The 24,358-nt window shown below is 40.9% G+C and overlaps 1 protein-coding gene across 4 annotated transcripts in view; it reads right to left on the bottom strand.

The window, feature by feature from the left end:
- CHRNA5 (cholinergic receptor nicotinic alpha 5 subunit) overlaps positions 1-22,392 on the bottom strand; it is a 60,074-nt gene extending 37,682 nt beyond the window's left edge. For 3 of the 4 annotated variants that reach the window (XM_061181854.1, XM_061181856.1, XM_061181855.1), the window contains exon 1: positions 22,089-22,392. In XM_061181854.1, coding sequence (XP_061037837.1) covers positions 22,089-22,215 — 127 coding nt within the window. In that variant the 5' untranslated portion in view covers positions 22,216-22,392. The remainder of the gene's footprint in view (positions 1-22,088) is intronic. The other variant, XM_061181857.1, reaches the window with a different exon arrangement.
- Between the last annotated feature and the right edge of the window lie 1,966 nt (positions 22,393-24,358).

Below are 24,358 nucleotides of genomic sequence, written 5' to 3'. Positions count from 1 at the left end.
GGGGGCTAGTGCGCCACAGCTAGCCAGGCGGGAGTCCAGGAAAACGTCTGGAACTGCCTAAGAGGCAAGAGACTATTGTTTCGGGGTGTGCGAGGAGAAGGGATTCAGAGCACCGCCTAAACGAGCTCCAGAGACAGGCGCGAGCCGCGTCTATCAGCGCAGACACCAGAGACGGGCATGAAATGCTAAGGCTGCTGCTGCAGCCACCAAGAAGCCTGTGTGCAAGCACAGAGCACTATCCACACCTCCCATCCCGGGAGCCTGTGCATCCCGCCACTGCCAGGGTCCCGTGATCCAGGGACAACTTCCCCAGGAGAACACAAAGTACGCCTCAGGCTGTTGCAATGTCACGCTGGCCTCTGCCGCCGCAGGCTCGCCCCGCATTCTGTACCCCTCTCTTCCCCTGGCCTGAGCGAGCCAGAGCCCCCTAATCAGCTGCTACTTTAACCCCGTCCTGTCTGAGTGAAGAATAGATGACCTCAGGTGACCTAAACGCAGAGGCAGGGCGAAATCCAAAGCTGAACCCCAGGACCTGTGAGAACAAAGAAGAGAAAGGGAAATTTCTCCCAGCAGCCTCAGGAGCAGAGGATTAAATCTCCACAGTCAACTTGATGTACCCTGCATCTGTGGAATACCTGAATAGACAATGAATCATCCCAAAATTGAGGTGGTGGACGTTGGGAGCAACTGTAGACTTGGGGTTTGCTTTCTGCATCTAATTTGTTTCTGGTTTTATGTTTATCGTAGTTTAATATTTAAGAGTTTATTATCATTGGTAGATTTGTTTATTGATTTGGTTGCTCTCTTCCTTTTTTTAATATATATATATTTTCCTTTTTCTCTTTTTGTGAGTGTGTATATGTATGCTTCTTTGTGTGATTTTGTCTGTATAGCTTTGCTTTTACCATTTGTCCTAGGGTTCTGTCTGTCTGTTTTTTGGGGGTTTTTTGTCTTTTTTTAGTATACTTTTTACCACTTGTTATCGTTGGTGGATTTGTTTTTTGGTTTGGTTGCTCTCTTCACTTTTTTTATTACTTTTTAATTTTTTTAAATATTTTTTTAAATTTTTTATTTTAATAACTTTATTTTTTCTTTCTTTTTTCTCCCTTTTCTTCTTTTTTTTAAAAAAATATATTTTTTTTATAATTCTTTATTTGATTTATTTATTTTTTTGGCTGTGTTGGGTCTTCGTTTCTGTGCGAGGGCTTTCTCCAGTTGCGGCAAGCGGGGGCCACTCTTCATCACGGTGCATGGGTCTCTCACCATTGCGGACCCTCCTGCTGCGGAGCACAGGCTCCAGATACGCAGGCTCAGCAGTTGTGGCCCACGGGCCCAGCTGCTCCGCAGCATGTGGGATCTTCCCAGACCAGGGCCCGAACCCGTGTCCCCTGCATTGGCAGGCCGACTCCCAACCACTGCGTCACCAGGGAAGCCCTCTCCCTTTTCTTCTGAGCCATCTGGCTGACAGAATCTTGGTGCTCCGGCGGGATGTCAGGCCTGTGCCTCTGAGGTGAGAGAGCTGAGTTCAGGACAGTTGTCGACCAGAGACCTCCTGGCTCCACGTAATATCAAACAGCAAAAGCTCTCCCAGAGATCTCCATCTCAAGGCTAAGACCCAGCTCCACTAAACGACCAGCAAGCTACAGTGCTGGACACCCCAAGCCAAACAACTAGCAAGACAGGAACACAACCCCACCCATTAGCAGAGAGGCTGCCTAAAATCATAATAAGGTCACAGACACCCCAAAACACACCAAGGGACGTGGTCCTGCCCACGAGAAAGACAAGATCCAGCCTCATCCACCAGAACACAGGCACCAGTCGCCTCCACCAGGAAGCCTACACAACACACTGAACCAACCTTAGCCACTGCGGGCAGACACCAAAAGCAACGGGAACTATGAACCTGCAGCCTGCAGAAAGGAGACTCCAAACACAGTAATTTAAGCAAAATGAGAAAACAGAGAAACACACAGCAGATGGAGGATCAAGGTAACAACCCACCAGACCAAACAAATGAAGAGGAAATAGACAGTCTACCTGAAAAAGAATTCAGAGTAATGATAGTAAAGATGATCCAAAATCTTGGAAACAGAATGGACAAAATACAAGAAACGTTTAACAAGGACCTAGAAGAACTAAAGAGCAAACAAACAACGATGAACAACACAATAAATGAAATTTAAAATTCTCTAGAAGGAATCAATAGCAGAATAACTGAGGCAGAGGAATGGATAAGTGACCTGGAAGATAAAATAGTGGAAATAACTACCACAGGGCAGAATAAAGAAAAAAGAATGAAAAGAACTGAGGACAGTCTCAGAGACCTCTGGGACAACATTAAACGCACCAACATTTAAATTATAGGGGTCCCAGAAGAAGAAGAGAAAAAGAAAGGGACTGAGAAAATATTTGAAGAGCATATAGTTGAAAACTTCCCTAATATGGGAAGGGAAATAGTCAATCAAGTCCAGGAAGCCCAGAGAGTCCCATACAGGATAAATCCAAGGAGAAACATGCCAAGACACATATTAATCAAACTATTAAAATTAAATACAAAGAAAAAATATTAAAAGCAGCAAGAGAAAAACAACAAATAACATACAAGGGAATCCCGATAAGGTTAACAGCTGATCTTTCAGCAGAAACTCTGCAAGCCAGAAGGGAGTGGCAGGACATATTTAAAGTGATGAAAGGGAAAAACCTACAACCAAGATTACTCTACCCAGCAAGGATCTCATTCAGATTCGATGGAGAAATTAAAACCTTTACAGACAAGCAAAAGCTAAGAGAATTCAGCACCACCAAACCAGCTTTACAACAAATGCCAAAGGAACTTCTCTAGGCAGGAAACACAAGAGAAGGAGAAGACCTACAATGACAAACCCAAAACAGTTAAGAAAATGGTAGTAGGAACATACATATCGATAACTACCTTAAATGTAAATGGATTAAATGCTCCAACCAAAAGACATAGACTGGCTGAATGGATACAAAAACAAGACCCATATAAATGCTATCTACAAGAGACCCACTTCAGACCTAGGGACACATACAGACTGAAAGTGAGGGGATGGGAAAAGGTATTCCATGCAGATGGAAATCAAAAGAAAGCTGGAGTAGCAATTCTCATATCAGACAAAATAGACTTTAAAATAAAGACTATTATAAGAGACAAAGAAGGACACTACATAGTGATCACAGGATCAATCCAAGAAGAAGATATAACAATTGTAAATATTTATGCACCCAACATAAGAGCACCTCAATACATAAGGCAGATGCTAACAGCCATAAAAGGGGAAATCAACAGTAGCACAATCATAGTAGCGGACTTTAACACCCCACTTTCACCAATGGACAGATCATCCAAAATGAAAATAAATAAAGAAACACAAGCTTTTTAAATGATACATTAAACAAGATGGACTTAATTGATATTTATAGGACATTCTGTCCAAGAACAACAGAATACACTTGCTTCTTAAGTGCTCATGGAACATTCTCCAGGATAGATCATATCTTGGGTCACAAATCAAAACTTGGTAAATTTAAGAAAATTGAAATTGTATCAAGTATCTTTTCTGACCACAACGCTATGAGACTAGATATCAATTACAGGAAAAAATCTGTAAAAAATACAAACACATGGAGGCTAAACAATACACTACTAAATAACCAAGAGATCACTGGGGAAATCAAAGAGGAAATCAATAAATACTAGAAACAAATGACAATTAAAACACAATGACCTTGGGGTGGGATAGGGAGGGTGGGAGGGAGGGAGACGCAAGAGGAAAGAGATATGGGAACATATGTATATGTATAACTGATTCACTTTGTTATAAAGCAGAAACTAACACACCATTGTAAAGCAATTATACTCCAATAAAGATGTTAAAAAAACAAACAAACAAAAACACAACGACCCAAAACCTAGGGAATGCAGCAAAAGCAGTTCTAAGAGGGAAGTTTATAGCAATACAATCCTACCTCAAGAAACAAGAAACATCTCAAATAAACAACCTAACCTTACACCTAAAGCACTTAGAGAAAGAAGAGCAAAAAAACCTCAAAGTTAGCAGAAGGAAAGAAATCATAAAGATCAGATCAGAAATAAATGAAAAAGAAATGAAGGAAACAATAGCAAAGATCAATAAAACTAAAAGCTGGTTCTTTGAGAAGACAAACAAAATTGATAAACCATTAGCCAGCCTCATCAAGAAAAAAGAGGAGAAGACTCAAATCAATAGATTTAGAAATGAAAAAGGAGAAGTAACAACTGACACTGCAGAAATACAAAGGATCATGAGAGATTACTACAAGCAACTATATGCCAATAAAATGGACAACCTGGAAGAAATGGACAAATTCTTAGAAAAGCACAACCTTCCAAGACTGAACCAGGAAAACATACAAAATATAAACAGACCAATCACAAGCACTGAAATTGAGACTGTGATTAAAAATCTTCCAACAAACAAAAGCCCAGGACCAGATGGCTTCACAGGTGAATTCTATCAAACATTTAGAGAATAGCTAACACCTCTCCTTCTCAAACTCTTCCAAAATATAGCAGAGGGAGGAACACTCCCAATCTCGTACTACGAGGCCACCAAAACCATATACCAAAACCAGACAAAGATGTCACAAAGAAAGAAAACTACAGGCCAATATCACTGATGAACATGGATGCAAAAATCCTCAACAAAATACTAGCAAACAGAATCCAACAGCACAGTAAAAGGATCATACACCATGATCAAGTGGGGTTTATCCAAGGAATGCAAGCATTCTTCAATATACGCAAATCAATCAATGTGATACACCATATTAACAAATTGAAGGAGAAAAACGATATCATCTCAATAGATGCAGAAACATCTTTCGGCAAAATTCAACACCGGTTTATGATAAAAACCTTCCAGAAAGTAGGCATAGAGGGAACTTACCTCAACATAATAAAGGCCATATATGACAAACCCACAGCCAACATCATTCTCAAGGGTGAAAAACTGAAACCATTTCCAATAAGATCAGGAACAAGACAAGGTTGCCCACTCTCACCACTATTATTCAACATAATTTTGGAAGTTTTAGCCACAGCAATCAGAGAAGAAAGAGAAATAAAATGAATCCAAACTGGAAAAGAAGAAGTAAAGCTGTCACTGTTTGCAGATGACGTGATACTATACATAGAGAATCCTAAAGATGCTACCAGAAAACTACTAGAGCTAATCAATGAATTTGGTAAAGTAGCAAGATACAAAATTAATGCACAGAAATCTCTTGCATTCCTATACACTAATAATGAAAAATCTGAAAGTGAAATTAAGGAAACACTCCCATTTACCACTGCAACAAAAAGAATAAAATACCTAGGAATAAACCTACCTAAGGAGACAAAAGACCTGTATGCAGAAAACTATAAGACACTGATGAAAGAAATTAAAAATGACACAAAGAGATGGAGAGATATACCATGTTCTTGGATTGGAAGAATCAATAATGTGAAAATGACTATACTACCCAAAGCAATCTACAGAGTCAATGCAATCCCTATCAAACTACCAGTGGCATTTTTCACAGAACTAGAACAAAAAATTTCACAATTTGTATGGAAACACAAAAGACCCTGAATAGCCAAAGCAATCTTGAGAAAGAAAAATGGAGCTGGAGGAATCAGGCTCCTGGACTTCAGACTATACTACAAAGCTACAGTAATCAAGACAGTATGATACTGGCATAAAAACAGAAATATAGATCAATGGAACAGGATAGAAAGCCCAGAGACAAACCCACGCACATATGGTAACCTTATTTTTGATAAAGGAGGCTAGAATATACAGTGGAGAAAAGACATCCTCTTCAATAAGTGGTGCTAGGAAAACTGGACAGCTACATGTAAAAGAATGAAATTAGAACACTCCCTAACACCATACACAAAAATAAACTTAAAATGGATTAAAGACCTAAATGTAAGGCCAGACAGTATAAAACTCTTAGAGGAAAAAATAGGCACTATATAAAACTCTATGACATAAATCACAGCAAGATCCTTTTTGACCTACCTCCTAGAGAGACAGAAATAAAACAAAAATAAACAAATGCGACCTAATGAAAATTCAAAGCTTTTGCAAAGGAAACCATAAACAAGACAGAAAGACAACCCTCAGAATGGGAGAAAATATTTGTAAACGAAGCAACTGACAAAGGACTTGTCTCCAAAATTTACAAGCAGCTCATGCAGCTCAATATCAATAAAACAAACAACCCAATCCAAAAATGGACAGAAGACCTAAATAGACATTTCTCCAAAGAAGATATACAGATTGCCAACAAACACATGAAAGGATGCTCAACATCACTAATCATGAGAGAAATGCAAATCAAAACTACAATGAGGTATCACCTCACACCAGTCAGAATGGCCGTCATCAAAAAATCTACAAACGGGCTTCCCTGGTGGCGCAGTGGTTGAGAATCTGCCTGCCAGTGCAGGGGACACGGGTTTGAGCCCTGGTCTGGGAAGATCCCACATGCCGCGGAGCAGCTAGGCCCGTGAGCCACAATTGCTGAGCTTGCGCGTCTGGAGCCTGTGCTCTGCAACAAGAGAGGCCGTGATAATGAGAGGCCCGCGCACCGCAATGAAGAGTGGCCCCCACTTGCCACAACTAGAGAAAGCCCTCGCACAGAAACTAAGACCCAACGCAGCCATAAATAAATAAAGAATCCTGGTCAAAAAAAAAAAAAAATCTACAAACAATAAATGCTGGAGAGGGTGTGGAGAAAAGGGAACCCTCTTGCACTGTTGGTGGGAAGTAAATTGATACAGCCACTATGGAGAACAGTATGGAGGTTCCTTAAAAAACTAAAAATAGAACTACCATATGACCCAGCAATCCCACTACTGGGCATATACCCTGAGAAAACCATAATTCAAAAAGAGACCTGTAACACAATGTTCATTGCAACACTGTTTACAATAGCCAGGACATGGAAGCAACCTAACTGTCCATTGACAGATGAATGGATAAAGAAGATGTGGCACATATATACAATGGAATATTACTCAGCCATAAAAAGAAACGAAACTGGGTTATTTGTAGTGAGGTGGATGGAGTTATAGAGTCTGTCATACAGAGTGAAGTAAGTCAGAAAGAGAAAAACAAATAATGTATGCTAACACATATATATGGAATCTAAAAAAAAAAAGAAAATGGTTCTGAAGAACCTAGGGGCAGGACAGGAATAAAGATGCAGATGTAGAGAATGGACTTGAGGACACAGGGAAGGGGAAGGGTAAGCTGGGACAAAGTGAGAGAGTGGCATGTGCATATATACACTACCAAATGTAAAATAGATAGCTAGTGGGAAGCAGCCACATAGCACAGGGAGATCAGCTCGGTGCTTTGTGACCACCTAGAGGGGTGGGATAGGGAGGAAGGTGGGAGGGAGACACAAGAGGGAGGAGATATGGGGATATATGTATATGTATAGCTGATTCACTTTGTTATAAAGCAGAAACTAACACACCATTGTAAAGCAATTATACTCCAATAAATATGTTAAAAATAATAATAATACGAAACGGTCTCTTTGCAATCAACCGTTGGAAAGGGACAAAATATTTGCAAATCATATATCTGATAAGGAGATAATATCCAGAATGTGTAAAGAACTCCTACAACTCAACAAGAACAAAACCACCAAATAACCCAATTAAAAAATCGGCCAAGGACTTGAATACACATTTCTCCAAAGATTACATTAAAATGACTAACAAGCATATGAAAAGATGTTCAACATCACTAATCATTAGAGAAACGTAAATCAAAAATCACAAAATGGGGACTTCTCTGGTGGCGCAGTGGTTAAGAATCTGCCTGCCAATGCAGGGGACACGGGTTTGATCCCTGGTCCGGGAAGATCCAACATGCTGCGGAGCAACTAAGCCCATGTGCCACAACTACTGAAGCCTGCGGGCTCTAGGGCCCATGTGCCGTAACTACTGAGCCCGCATGCTGCAACTACTGAAGCCCATGTGCCTAAAGCCCGTGCTCTGCAATAAGAGAAGCCACCGCAATGAGAAGCCTGCGCACTGCAACGAAGAGTGGTCCCTGCTCGCCGCAACTAGAGAAAGCCCATGTGCAGCAATGAAGACCCAACACAGCCACAAAAAAAAAAAAAAAAATCGATAGCTACACCATCTTTAAAAGAAAAATCACAAGATATCACCTCAAACCCAGTAAGATGGCTACTATTAAAGAAACAGAAAATAGCAAGTGCTGGCAAGGATGTAGAGAAGTTAGAACCCTTGTACAGCATCGGTAGGAATGTAAAGTGGTACAGCTGCTGTGGAAAACAATATGGCAGTTCCTCAAAAAATTAAAAATAGAATTACATATGATCCACAAATTCCGAGTATATTTCCCAAAGAACTGAAATCAGGATTTTAAAGAGATATATTAGCACACCCATGTACATAGCAGCTTTATTTACAAGAGGTATAAGCAACACAAATGTCCATCTATAGATGAATGGATAAACAAAATGTGATATATACACAGAATGGAATATTATTCAGCCTTAAAAAGGAAGGAAATTCTGATACAGGTTACAACATGGGTGAACCTTGAGGACATTATGCTGAGTGAAATAGGCTAGTCACAAAAAGACAAATACTGCATGATTCCACTTACATTAGGTATCTAAAGTAGTCAAACTCACAGAAACAGAAAGTAGAATGTGGTTCCCCAGGCCTGGGGGAAGAAGGAAATGGAAAGTTGTTCAATGGGCATAGAGCTTCAGCTCTGCAAGATGAAAAAGTTCTGGCGATCTGTTGCACAACAATGTGAATATACTTAATACTACTGAACTTAAAAATGGTTAAGATGGTAAATTTTATGCTATGTATTTTTTAAAACCACCATTAAAGTTTTTAATTATTAAAAAAAAACTACAATTGAAACTATCACCCACAGAGATGGCATCTGAAATTTCAACAACAAAACAAGGAGTTTGTAATAAGTTGCATCAAATAAAAACTTGAACTGAACAAAACACAGCAAAAGGTTTCAGGATTTTCATGAGGTATTGTTAAAGGGAAAAAAGGGATAGAAAAGAGACTATAATGTAATCCTACTTTTGTAAAATAATCAATTATTAAAATCTATCTATATCTATCTACCTATATAATTATATATGCTTGAGGAAAATTATGGCATTTTGCATATTAAATCAACAAGGGTAATTAACAAGGGTTATATGGGGGGATATTGATGTGGGTTAGGGAAGGAGGGAGATGGGAAAGGGAGAGTACAAAAAAGGAAAGGGGGAAAATACCAAACTCAATGAAAAAAATAATTCTCAAGTACCCACACTCCTCAGATAGGCTACAAGTTTCTTAAACTTTCCCACATCTCAGTGTGTGTTCAGCACACAGGAAGACTGCTGACATTAGGTAAAGTTTTGAAATTACTTAGTTATTGGAATAAAAGTGAAAAAATATTTTTACATAAGAACTGGACCTTAGTAGTAAGGTGGATGGTGCTATCAACTTTCACCATCTAGCTTTATGATTGGTTCTTGAGCCATAGGTCAGGCCCCTTGGTTAACTGATTTCTTATTTTTCATTTCTACTAGTTAAGAAAATCCTCTCTCTCAGGAATGGCAGCAAGCATTGGTAGATCTGGAAATTCAACTTAAACAGGGACCTGGGGACTTGCCTGGTGGTCCAGTGGTTAAGACTATGCTCCCAATGCAGGGGGCCCAGGTTCGACCCCTGGTCAGGGAACTAGACCCCACATGCCACAACTAAAAGATCCTGCATGCTGCAATGAAGGTCTTGCACACGGCAACGAAGATCCTGCGTGCCGCAACTAAGACAAGGCGCAGCCAAATAAATAAATAAATATTAAAAAAACAAAAAACAGGGAACTGAAAAAAGACCTTGAGTGCTGCATCATATGGGCTTTATACGGGCTTCTATCCACGTATCCTTCAAGCCCAGTCCCTCCACCCTGAGTCCTACTGACTCTTTCTCTTGTCCATCTCTTCTGTCTTTTCCTCCTCCACAAGCCCAGGGAATTATTTCCTCCTATCAAGGAAAAGCTGTGCTCTAACATTATGTAGCCTATGCTAAGTTGCCCTCTATGGTCCACGTTTTTGAAACTGAAAAAGGCAAAAATGAACTCCTAGACCCACTGTCTGCTGGCACATCACGTTCCTTCTCTGAAGTATGAGCACAGAATTAGCTAGCTTGAGCAGGTAGGGGGAAGAGTCAAGAGGTAAAAGGAAAAACCAGGAACAACATAAAGAGGGCATTAATATTTCAAAAATATTATCTTGTCACATTGACATCCTCAAAACTAAATTTGATGGATCAGTTCTAACTATTCAAGGTATGACTGTACCAAGGAGCTATGCTACTTGAGAACATCTGAAATCAGAAAAAATGGCATTACTAATGTCATGAAAAAAATGTTTCTCTCAAATCCCACAAGTTTAAGAACTCATGTGTGCACTTTCCCCCTTGAGAACCAGGACAGTGCAATACAGAAAAGCAGAGGCTTACACAGAGTGCCCATTTCTTCATGCACCAGGCTGAAAGACACGCCTGGTGCCTGTGATCTGCTCTTATTCACAACTGTTTAATATCTCCTTCAACACTGAACCGAGATCAGGAAGCATGCTATCCCCACCAGCTGCTCTCTGTGAATGAAAGTGCAGGACCCGGCCACGCCGTGCAACACCGCTTACTTGCAGAGCTACACCCTTCCCTGCTGCCCCCAGAGCTGGTGCTGTCAGAGCTGTTCTCAACACACTTTTCCAGTCTACATCAGAGATCACAAAAGGATCCAAAAGAAATTTAAAATCTCTTCTTCTGTAACCTGAGTCCCCAGGGATAAAAATAATATGCCACCCGGCACACCTCCCTCATACGTACCAGGCATAAACCAGAGGGTGATTCGTGCTCTGCATTTAGTGGTTTTGTCTAACCAAAAAGCAAAATACCAGAAAGCACACAAGTGATAGTAATAGCTCTTCCACTTGGCATGCTATTAATACCATGCGACATCTAGCACTGTCATTTATTAATTAATTTATTTATAATAAATTTATTTATTTATTTTTTGCTGCACTGGGTCTTTGTTACTGTGCGCGGGCTTTCTCTAGTTGCGGTGAGCGGGGGTTACTATTTGTCGCGGTGCGCAGACTTCTCATTGCAGTGGCTTCTCTTGTTGCAGAGCACGGGCTCTAGGTGCCGGGCTTCAGTGGTTGTGGCTTGCGGGCTCTAGAGCGCAGGCCCAGTACTTGTGGCACACGGGCCAAGCTGCTTTGCAGCATGTGGGATCTTCCCAGACCAGGGCTCGAACCCGTGTCCCCTGCACTGGCAGGTGGATTTCCAACCACTGTGCCACCAGGGAAGTCCCTAGCACTGTCATTTAATAAAGGGACTTTAGGAATAGTCACTCTGCTTTCTCTTCTAGCAGAATAACTTGTGCCTGGATTCACAAGCTGCTTACCACTAGCAGGCCTTAAAGCCCTTTTGGGCGCATGGAACTCATTCTACTCCGAATGTCGTCTCTGGGATCTTGGTCTCTTCTCTTCAGCAACAAAATTCATCAATTTTGTACTGCAAAGTTATTTTATATTTATTCAAGAAAATAACTGGTTCACCAGAGGGGCTGCTATCCTTTGAAAATGTCACAAATGCTTTCCGGGCTGCCATTATTTGACAAAGTTTCACAATAAAATAACCCCTGGGTACTGGGGAGTGGATTACTGATAGGGTGAAATCTGATTGCCAGCTAATCATTGTTTTGCTTTCCTTTGGGGGGAGTACATGTGAAATCACCATATCTGCAGATACATTTGTCCCAACACGTATAGATTTATACTCTGTACACACACTACATTATAGCAGAATTCTGAATCGTACATTACTATTCATTATCACTATTTTCGAGCCACTGATCCATTTAAAAAAATGGAATATAATGCAATAGCTAATGTCAATAACTACCCTTAAATTACATGAAGCCTGGCAAAACTCCACAACGTTAACATGTTAGCAAGAACAATTCGTTACATATACATTCTTTAAAAATGCAAACATTAAGAACACAATGGCACACACATCTTTAAAAAAACACAATTAATCTTACATTTCAAGTATGTAAAATGTATGCAAAAAATATTATTCCAGTGCTGACCACCTGATAGACCTCAGGGATGCTTTGCGTTTTCAGGACACACTTTCAGAAACACCAGTCAAACATAGTCTTTCAGAAACTACTGGCTTAAGCACACCTAATCCTTACTTTGGCAGGGAATTTTTTTAGGGTACCCAACAATTACTTTTAGTAATTTTTCAGGAGGCTTATAAAATTGCACTCAACAATGTAGATTCTAGAAATTCTACTCTAGTTCTCCATTTATTTACAACAAAGAATCCCAAAAGGTCATTTCGAAGGGTACAACAACTAAAATAAGCTTAAGGAAAAAGAGAGATTGCTTTCATGGAATCTGTATCTCCTATACAGACCTCTTCTCTCGGTCCACACCTGAATACCCATTTCCCAAAAAAATTTCAGGTCATTTAGTGAAACCACACATAGTTTCAAAAAAATGTAATCTCGCTCATTAATTTTAGTATGGTGAAGAGGAAGGGACATACAACCACAAAGTTGAAAGCTTTAATTTGAATACTCAGCACCACTAGTTACCTGTTAACCTCCATGTCACAGTTCTCTAATCTATATGAAATCAACATGCGCAAAACCAAATTCATGACCTTCCCCAAAATGGTCCCCTGATGGTATTCCCCATCACAGCGAGTGGTCCCAGCATCTGCCTAGTTCCACAACTTAAAAACCTAGGAGTCATCTTTCATACCACCTGCATTGCCAATCCACAAGGAAACTATTGATTTTACCTCCTAAATATTTCTCAAATCCATCCATTTCTTAACAGCCTCATGGCCACCGTCCTAGCACATGCTATCTGCATCTCTCATCAGGACGAGGACAAGCCTACTACCCTAAGGGGTGTCCACACAGTTTCTTAGCCCCCTCCAATTGGTTCTCTGCACTGATACACAAGTGATCTTTTCAAAACACAAATCTGATATTACGCTCTGGCTTAAAATCCTTCTGTAGCATTCCATTAAGATAGACCAAAATCCTTAAGGCCAAACGTTGCCCGATCTGTCCCCTGTAGCCTCTCCCCTTTGCTACACGGCCAGTTCAGCTTCTCAAACACACCACACTATTCCCTCCTGTAAGGAGTGCTCTTCTTCCCTTCTGAGATGTCCTCCCTCCCCTTCACCTAGCTAACTCCTACTCATCCTTCAGATCTCAACTTCTTCAGGACTCTGTCTTGCCCCCAAAGTCTCCATTAGGTTCCTCTGCAGAGAACCATGTTCCTTATCTGGGGTGTAATTATACAATCTTGGATGTATTTGATTAAAGTCTGTCTTCCCCACTGTGGTGGAAACTAATGGCAACAGGTACTGTGTTTTATTCACCATCATAACCCTATCACCTAACAACATACTGGCACATAGGAGATGCTCCATTTGTTGAATGAACATATGAATGGGTAAAGGAGTCAGTACCATCTGATGATTCCCATTTATCTCTAATAATTCAGAATTTCATCATTGGTTGTGAAAGCAACTGTTACAAGAGATACACAATTTTGTTGTTAAGGATTACGAGTCACATTTTGCTGTTAAGGATTACGAGTCACTAGACAGCTTCTTGAAGTTAGAGAGACCTTGTCTTACTCAGATTTGAATATGAAGAGAGGTAATATAACATACTGGCTAAGAACTCAGGATTTTAAGTCCACAGGTTGGGTTCTATCTAGCCTCTAATACTTACTGTCTGACCTGAAGGCAAGTTACCTAACTTCTCGGCATATTGGTTTTTTCATCGGTAAAACTGGTCTAAAACAATACCTACCTAGTAAGGTTATTGTGAGGATTAAATAAAATTGTTCCTATAAATGCCACCACAGGGTCATTCTTATTAGTCCATAAATGATTGCTAAAGTAATGATAACTGATAGACCTCAAAAGGCAAACACACAAAAATACTACCACAAAAGCAATCACGGCCTGCAGAGCTACTGATTTCTACCTAAAACTTCCACGATAGCCCAAGAAAGATCATCTCCCTACAGACAGGACCTTGCAAAAAAAAAAAGAAGGAAGAACATGTCTGTGGCATCGGGCACTCTCAACACAGTGCAATGACAGTTCAGTGAAAAGCTCTCCTCAAGTCTATATCCTTTATAGCTAATAATAATAATTAGAATACCAACCTACTAATAGCACATAAATCACATATCTCAGAAAAACAAAGAGAACCAAGCTGTGAAGCACATTGAAAATAGGACAAGAACAACAACAAAAATAATTAATGGGCAATTCTTCCGAAGTAGTTAAAAATACAAGAGAAAAACTAAATTGAATACGTAAAAGGTGCAAATATATATACTGTCATTAACTCTCTGAGAAATTTAAATTTGGGTTTTACAAATCCATTTGTAACTCCAAGTATCATTACTCTGGTATTGTCTCAAGTTTGAGGAATTAAAAGAATGACTTATTGAAGAAATTTCACTTTTAAGTCACTTACTGAAACCACATATATTTTCAAAGAAATGTAACCTCGATCCTTAATTTTAGTATGGTGATTAAGAAAGGGCACAGGGCTTCCCTGGTGGCGCAGTGGTTGAGAATCTGCCTGCCAATGCAGGGGACACGGGTTCGAGCCCTGGTCTGGGAAGATCCCACATGCCTCGGAGCTACTAGGCCCGTGAGCCACAACTACTGAGCCTGCGCGTCTGGGGCCTGTGCTCCGCGACGAGAGAGGCCGCGGTGGTGAGAGGCCCGCGCACCGCGATGGAGAGTGGCCCCCGCTTGCCGCAGCTGGAGAAAGCCCTCGCACAGAAACGAAGACCCAACACAGCCATAAATAAATAAATAAATAAAATTAAAAAAAAAAAAAAAAAAAGAAAAAGAAAGGGCACAGAACCGCAAAGCTGAAAACCATGATTTGAACACTCGGCACCACTAAATAGGTGTTAAATTCCATATGTCCCCATTTTCTTTTCTTTTTCTTTAATATTTACTTATTTATTTATTTGGTTGCACTGGGTGTTAGTTGCGGCCAGTGGGCTCCTTAGTTGTGGCATGCAAACTCTTAGTTGTGGCATGCATGTGGGATCTAGTTCCCTGACCAGGGATCGAACCTGGGCCCCTTGTATTGGGAGCACAAAGTCTTAACCACTGCGCCACCAGGGAAGTCCCCCCATTTTCTAATTTACAGAAATAAGGGTATCTGTTGGCAAAATGTTGAAAACTGTTAAACATGTAAGGCAAGAACTCTTGAGTTGGTTATACTTGAGGATTTTTGTGTATGTTTGAGTTTTTCCACTATAAAACATTAATAAAAAGGATAACTTCTGCTTTGCTGCCTCACTGTTATGCGGAAAAAATAAAAAAGTACATTATCTCACTATGTCAGGTAGTGTCTAAGGTAGTTTAAAACTCTTTTTAAAGTTTGTTTCACTAAATTCGGTAGGTAGCTAAATAGATAAGGATTTTAAAAACCAATTCTAGGAAGATAAGACACAATAGTGTCCTCTGTTGGCATTCTTCCATGAAGAATCATGATTTTCTTATCAAAAAGTATTGAAAAAAGTCAGCCAAGATGTTCTGCAGCTAAATATGAATAATAGTAGTCCTTTGCCAATCTTTAGATAAAGATAAATTAACAGACAACACCTGCTATAATTTTAAGTTTCTTCCATAAATTCTTCTTAAATCTTTAGCATCTGCTACAACCTGAGTATATTAGAGCCTAACATGTAATACCTAGTTTAGCTCATTCATTCATTCAACAATTGTTGAGTGCCTGCTTCCCATGTCAGCCTCTGTTAGGTGCTAGAGGTAAAGCAGAAAACTCTGGTGCCTGCCTTCCTGGGGACAAGTTTGCATATTTATTTACTTTCATCATATCATAATTATAAACTGTATGGCTATGCAGAGAACACCCCACAATGTGAAGGGCACCCCCTGCATATGTGAACATGGCTGCAGCTCTGAAGTCTAACAAAGAATTTCTCAACTCAACACTATTGACAGTTTGGGCTAGATAGTTCTTTGTTACAGGGGGCTGTCCCATGCACTACAGGATGTTTGGCAGCATCCCTGGCTTCCATCCACTGCATATACCACCTCTTCAATGTGACAACCCAAAACATGGCCAAACATTGCCAAATACCACCTGGTGGGGGGGAGGGAGGGATGCACAAAACTGCCCCTGGTTGAGAGTCACTAGTCTAACAGTAGCTAGTAAGCAGCAGATGTAGAACTAGGACCCAGATTTGTTTCTGTTCTCAGAATAATACTTTAGGGGCTTCCCTGGCCGTCCAGTGGTTAAGACTTCGCCTTCCAATGCAGGGGGTGTGGGTTCAATCCCTGGTCGGGGAGCTAAGATCCCACTTGCCTCGTGGCCAAAAAGCCAAAACATAAAAAACAGAAGCAGTATTGTAACAAATTCAGTAAAGACTTTTAAAATGGTCCACATTTAAAAAAATCTTTAAAAAAATAATACTTTAATTACAAAAGTAATGTATGATCATTATCAAGATTCCAACCAAAAGCACATTAAGAGTAGGAAATCTCCCTCTCCTCCTCCTTATCTCCCTTCCTCCAAGGCTAACCACTGTTAAGTCTGTTGTGTACACATCTTAAAATACACACACACACACAGAGGAAGAACAAATGTTTTCTTTTTAACTTCTGCGACTTGCTTTTGTCATTCAATTCTCTAGGTCAATGTACATCCATCCATCTCACTCTTTCTTCATAAGCCGCAAAGCGGTCTGGGTTATGGGTGTATCATAATTTATGTAAGCTTTCATCACTGGTAGGCATTTATACAGTCTTTAGTTTTGGGTTATTTCTAACCATGCTACAATGGAAAAATGCTGTAGTTAACATCCTTGTACAAGGACTTCTATGACACCGACTCTCAGGAGTAGAACTGCTGAGTCAAGGTATACATGTTTTAAATTTTGCTGGTTACTGCCAATAGCCTTCCCTTTCTCCTTTACAGGTCACCATAGGAAGAAATAAGATAATGTACCTAAAAGGTTTGTAACAGTGATATATATTATACATACTCAATTCATAATTAAGGCAGTCCTGGAGTAATCTTTCCCTACAAGTCTGCTTGTATGTTTTTTAAGTTAACAAAAAGTGTCTTGTATACCTTTTTTAAAGATCCTCTCTGCAGCAGTGCTAGGAGGGCTATTTTAAGCAATAGCAAGATAAAAAAAGTGAATATAACCAACCATTTTGTAAATGAGAAGAAATGCATACTATATCCAACATTTTCAATGTTGCAAATAGGTATGCTTACAAGTCATTATTGTAAGTGTTACAGATGAAATGCAGAGGGTTTTTTTTTTTCACTCTAGGATTTTCATTATATTTTCTATTGATTTTTATCACAGAATTATCAGATAAAGTGTCTCTGTAACTGATATGCTTTAGTAAACCTAATTTAACATCTTGCCCTCTCAGAACACTTGCAGTAAGAAAATGACCTTAGGCAGTGTTAAATTTAGGTCCAGTCAATAGTTTTCAAGAAGAGACAACTTGCACACTTTAAAAGTTTAAGCATCATCAGATTGAATAAATGCAGAGTTCACTATCGTAATTTGACACCTCTCAACAGGCAATAAATATGTATTATGAGCTAGTATATTTACAGTGTCATGAACTAAAACACCCGATGGAACATGAAGTTGCCTCAGTTCACTATAGCCTGTGTGACCTTGATTAAGACTCTTGCAGGGCTTCCCTGGTGGCACAGTGGTTAAGAATCCGCCTGCCAATGCAGGGGACACGGGTTCGAGCCCTGGTCCAGGAAGATCCCACATGCCGCGGAGCAACAAAGCCCGTGCGCCACAACTACTGAAGCCCGTGTGCCTAGAACCCGTGCTCCACAACAAGAGAAGCCACCACACTGAGAAGCCCGCGCACCGCAACGAAGAGTAGCCCCCGCTGGCAGCAACTAGAGAAAGCCCACGCACAGCAACGAAGACCTAACGCAGCCAAAAATAAATACGATGAAATAAATAAACTTAAAAAAAAAAAAAAAAAGACTCTTGCAAATTTCCTCCTTAGGATTGTCCAAATATGAATGAATAGTGGGGACTGGAAGGAAACATGGAAATGGGAAGACAGCTCTATTTGTTAGGGTGGTGGGATAGTGCTTAGTTTCTACTGGCCTTATCCTGTTTGGGCTATAGTTCATTGTGAATTCTCTGTTTCCATAGTTACTATCACTGGATCTTCTTAAAAATCCATCCAATTCATATGAATGGGAAACTGTCTACAACCTTGCTACTCAAAGTGTGGTACTCTGACCAGCAGCATCCATATCACTCGGGGCCTTGTGAGAAATGCAGAACCTCAGGTCCCACCTCTGAACCAGTGCCTGCATTATAACAACATCCCCAGAGGATTCCTGTGCACATTAAAGTTTGAGGAACCCTGGTCTACAAGACTTAGAGCAGTGATTCTCAAGGGTGGGGGAAGAGGGAGACAATTTTGTCCCCAAAGGCCCATTTGACAATATCTGGAGGTATTTTTTGGTGGCTGCTACTGGCATCTCGTGGATAGATGCCAAGCTTCCTGCCAAACAACCTACAAAGCAAAGGACAATCTCCCATAACAAAGAAATATCCAGCCCCAAATGTCAGAGGTTGAGAAGCACTGACTGAGAGGAAAAGCAGTTTTGCCCAACTCCATATATACACTGTTGATCGTAAAATAAAAAGAAATATAATATCAAAAGTTCATATTGTCCTTTTTTGTCAGAATTCAAATATTCATATTTAATTCCTATTTTTATTGGTAAAAGGCTATATTTTATAATTCTTCTTTAGAAGAAAAGAACATGAGGTCACTGAATTAAACACAGGAGAAATAATATCATCCTTCCCCAAAATGGAAACGGAACATTTAAATTAAAATTTTAGTCACAGAGCTGACTAGTTTTATATTGTCATTATAAAACGATACCTATGCTGTTCTGGAGAGCAGTTTTCTAAAGAAACAAATTGTAAACTTTTTTCCAAAACTATTCCAGTATTTACCAACTCTCATTGTCAAGACATGCTTATTTAATATTAAACTTAAAATTACATCTGAAAGAATTTAATTGCAATTCTTAGGGGAGAAAAATAATGCTATTAGAAGAAAAATGTTTTGTACTTAAATTACTGTACTAAAAACTCATATCCTAATTATAAAAATTACTTACTAGATCTAATTTGTAGATTATAGGTTAAAAAAAACCCTATTCTGAGAAATGACTGAAAACCTTTTTGAAGTTCCATCCATAGGCTACATTTACAAACTTGTCTGAAACGTATCAGGAGATACACAAATAAAACCCTATCTTCCAGATGCTTCGTCTAGCTCATAGAGCATACTTAGTATTTGCAAGGAAACAAAAATAATTTTTAATTTCAAATTAAACTGCATGAAAAGTTTATATCCTTACATAAGGCATCCAGATACTCTTTTGGATATAATCATAACAAAAGTAGAGAGGACAGTCGCTATATGTGTATTTCTATTAGCTTCTTAAGACATTAATGAAAATGACTAAAGGTGAGAAGAAAAAGAATCTTTCATAGCTCTCATTTTCTATGAAATAATTATTTTATTTTCCTTTGAATGAAACAGAACTCAGCCACTACATATACTAATAATAAAGTTTCAACCATTGGAAATGTCACACAACTACACAGCTAAGAAATATAACTGACTAATGACTATCTAATTTCCATAAATCACTCTCCTAATCATGGTCAGGTCAGTTTAAAAGGCTCGTATTATCTTAATATACTAGGTTAATTATCTATACTTTAATACAGACAAAATTGCCTCCTATCTTTCACAGCTCTGTAACCTTCCACCAGCCAAATAAGTATGGCTGCTGGCAGACTAGACATTTTCTTTTCCTAGAGATTGGCTCACAGAAAACCATAAGGAAGAGTTATTAAGATCCTGAGATGAATATGAAAACAATAAAATGTAAATATAAAATTAATTATAGTTGTAAGGACCTGAAATCCATCTACTACCACCTTCTAATTTTAAAAATGGAGAAATAAAGGTTCAGCAAGGTCAAGCAATATGCCCAAGGAAACACAGCAAATTAATGGCAGGTCTCCCAATTCCAGACAGTACTTCAGCAGTTTTACACAAAAGCATATTAACAATTAGGAGCAAGTGTGCAATTCCATCATTCTTTCAACATCACTTTGTTCTTCAAATGATCACTTACTAAGAGCATCAGAATCTTGGAATTTTAGAGTCTGAGAGGGAAGCCTTTCATGATCCCTCCTCTTACAGATGAGGAAACTGATATCCAGAGAGATCTTACTGTTCCATTCATTCATCCACAAACATTTACTGGACTGCTGCAATAAGCTAGGTTTTAGAGATACAAAGATACACAGGATAAGATCACAGTTCTTAAGGAGCTCATGTGGGACCAAGAGAAAAAAATATATAAATGTAATCCAACAAGATGGTTATTATAAGAGAGGTATTCACTAAGAAGAGTGGGGGCAGGAAGGAATTAATCAGCTCTGATTGTTTGGCTATAACACTGTACACCAGGCATGAACAGATAGCTATTTACACCATTTAATCTTGGCTACAATGTTTTTATATTAAAACAGATGAAAAAAGTTCCACTTCCACCAAAAGGAGTAGAGACTACTGTTTTCTAGAGTGTCAGGCAGAGTGCCTGGCATTTCACACGTATTATTTAATCCTGAAAATGACTCAGAGGTAAGCAGTATTATCCCCATTTTTCAAAGAAGGAGGACCGCTGAGACAAGCTTGTCCAAGTCAAGATACACCAGAGTCATAATTTGAACCCAGGTTTGCGTGGCTCCAAAATCACATTCCTTTCTTTCTGTTAAACTATGAATCTCTCTGCACAGGATTTATTTGTTTAAATCATCCTCCACGTTCTTTCTCTACAGTCTTCGTTAAGCAATACATCCTGCAATAAATAATTCTAGCCTTCAAGATTATCACTTCCTAGAATCAGGAATCAGAGTTTAAAAACCTTAAGGAAGGAAAGACAAGAAAAGGTTCTGCTTATACCCAAATAAAGTTTCCTCACTCATAAAAATTGAAATACTGGTGTAGTGAACTTCAGCTTTTACCTCTTGCTTAAAGGAGTCTTACTTTTTCTATGTTTAGATCACCATAGGTGCTCCGTAAGTAGTAGTATTTTTCTTCAAGGTGTTGAGAGGGCAGACTCAAACTTTCTGAAGCTTAAAAAAGTACTAAGCATTTTCTTTTGTTGTTTCTATTCCTGTCCAAAACATTTTGAAATAGAGAAGGCTGGGAAAAAGCTCTATTCCAAGATGCTAAGGAGGAATTTAGGATGCATATGGGTAGCCCGCTGCCCAGCCTTCTACAGCTAACATGTTTCATCTTCGGGCAAAAGGGAAGATTTCAAATGCTAAGGGGCGAGTTGGGGAGGAGGGCGGGGCCTAGGGGTAGAAGATCAAATCCTAATCCCTAGTATTAAGTCCAAGGAGCCTTCATAGTTGCCTGTGAATAAAGTAACTACGTGGGAAGCCCAGCTGAAACCAAGAAAGGAAAGCCCTTCTGGATAAAGACGGCATCTTTTATTGAAAAAGTTGTATCGAAGTACACACTAAGTCACCCAGCAGTCTCCAGTGATGCGGGTCATGGAACAAATTTCAAAGAGGCCTTTTCTCTGCATTTAAATGAACACATCTGAGCATTTAAACTGAAACCTCACGCCAAGCCCCCAGGAGAAAAATATGACCGCCCTCCGTAACAAGATTTTCGGTGCGGGCCGCAGCCTCGCGGCTCTCCGGGCACCGGCGTGGAGCTGCCCCGGCATCCCCGCGGTCCCCGCCCGGCGCACCCCGGCGGCCTTGAGCCCCGCCGCCTGCACCGAGGGCGAACCCACGGACCGCCCTCCGCCGCCCAGGCTCACCTCCGGGCACGCCGCCTCCCGCGCCCTCCGGACCCCAGCGCCCGGCGACCAGCTGAAAAACGAGGAGGAAGTGGAGCGGGCGGGGCCCGAGGCAGAGGACCGTGCACTCCGACCCCCGCGCAGCCATCGCCCGGGACCCGCGCGGGAACGCAGGGAGCCGCCTCGCGACGGCCGCGTGAGGAACGCGGACTCGAGGGACCGAGCGGGGAGTGTGGGTTGGAGCCAAGGGCTAGCAGCGGCTGCGGAGGGCTGACCGGCTCCTCAGCTGGGGCCGGGGTAGCCTCCACTGCCCGCCGGATTTGGGCTGGCTCTGGGCGCGAGAAAAGGCTCGGGAAGCCTAACCCCGCCCAAACCCCGCCCCCGCTCACCTCTTGTTCCGCCCAGCCCCGTCTCGTCCTCTCTGGCCCCGCCCCGCCTACTCATAGCCCCGCCTCCGTTCCGCCCCGTCATTCCCCAGGCCCGGGTTTGGGCCCCACACTATCCATTCTAGCTCCGCCTTTTTCACACCTGGCCCCTCCTCACCACTCTGGCCCCGCCTCCAGGCCCGACACCTGGCGGGTGAGATGTTGGAGCTCAGAGTCCCAGGAAGGGCAAGGCCAGAGGATGGCATCACAGGCGGGTCCTTAGTCTAACCACAGAGTGACCTTGGGCAAGCCGCTGCATACCTATGATAACTACCATTAATTAATGTCTGCTCCGTGCCCAGCACCAAGAGGGGAACCAGACAGACAGACCGCTCTCAGCAGACAGAAAACCAGTAAACATAAATAAAGTTATTGAGTTGTGATGAGAGATGCAAAGGAAACAGGCAGGAGGCTGAAACATAGTGGAAGGGGACTTACTCCTAGGCTCCCCGCTGAAGCTCTCTCCACTCAACCCTGCTGCCCACTAAATTCTTCCTTGTGAGGTAAATACCAGTCGCAGCTTGCCTGCCTCAAAAGGCTGTTATGAGAGCCAAGTGATCCCCAACAGGAGACCAGCGAGGCGACACTGGGCAAGTCACCCTCCCACTCTGGGCCTGTTTCTTCATCCTTAAAAGGAGGAGGCTAAGCTAGAGGACTTTGAAGGTCCAGCTCTGACACTCATTCAAGCCATCCACAGAAATGATTTGCAGGTGTCTCAAATGTGGACAATGCCCTCCATGCTGCCATCAGTTAACGTTAGTAAATATTAGTGACTCCATCTGCCACAGACACTAGCAACTCCGATGGTGATTGATAATGAATTCCATCTCAAATCGTACTAGATCATACATTTCATCCCTTCTATTCATAATTGATTAGAAAGCTTCATTTGTCTGAAGAGATTCAGGCAAATCATCTTTGAACTTCAATGGCAGTGCGTTTCTCTGATTCTTCACAGAAAGCTTTACGGATTTGACACCTCTAAGACTCCTTGTAAGCAAAAATATCACTCCAAGCTCCAGACTCTGAATCTGTTTAAAAACTAAACCTGGTTGCAAAGACTCCAAAGGGTGAAAATTAGTTAAGACTTTTTTTCCCCAACTAAGTACCACCAGGAAAATGGAAACAATATCCATTGAAACTAGTCTGCTTAAGCTGGACTTAGGGAAAGAAAGGGGCCACAGAAAATGATAACCAGGTTGTCACTAATTACACTTCTACATAGGAAGGAAAGACAGTACTTATTGTCCCTTATTTCTATTTTGCTCTGAAGAATTTATGGGGCATGTAGACACTTATGCAATTCACCCTAACAGTATTTGGAGAAAGTAAAGTGTTATTCTGCTTCTACAGCTAGGGGATTTGAAACTGAGTGGTTGAATAACTGTTGAAGGTCACAGCACCTGTCAGTGGAAAAAATAGAATTAAATGGCTGTTAGCTGAGCCATGGCAAGCATAATTGGAACTCCTAGGTCTCCCCAGAGTGTTATATCAATAACCATAAGAACGGACTTCCCTGGTGGTGCAGTGGTTAGGAATCTGCCTGCCAATGCAGGGGACATGGGTTCGAGCCGTGGTCCAGGAAGATCCCACATGCCATGGAGCAACTAAGCCCGTGTGCCACAACTACTGAGCCCGCATGCCTAGAGCCCGTGCTCCGCAACAGGAGAAGCCACTGCAATAAGAAGCCCGCCCACTGCAACGAAGAGTAGTAGCCCCTGCTCACCGCAACTAGAGAAAGCCCGCGCACCGCAACTAGAGAAAGCCCACGCACCGCAACTAGAGAAAGCCCGCGCACAGCAACGAAGACCCAACGCAGCCAAAAATAAATAAATAATTTTTAAAAAATGATTAAAGGGGTAAAAT

Source organism: Eubalaena glacialis, chromosome 2, assembly GCF_028564815.1.
Source record: "Eubalaena glacialis isolate mEubGla1 chromosome 2, mEubGla1.1.hap2.+ XY, whole genome shotgun sequence".
Taxonomy (NCBI): domain Eukaryota; kingdom Metazoa; phylum Chordata; class Mammalia; order Artiodactyla; family Balaenidae; genus Eubalaena; species Eubalaena glacialis.
The sequence above is the reverse complement of the archived record's forward strand: the minus strand, read 5'-3'. Positions and strand labels throughout refer to the sequence as shown.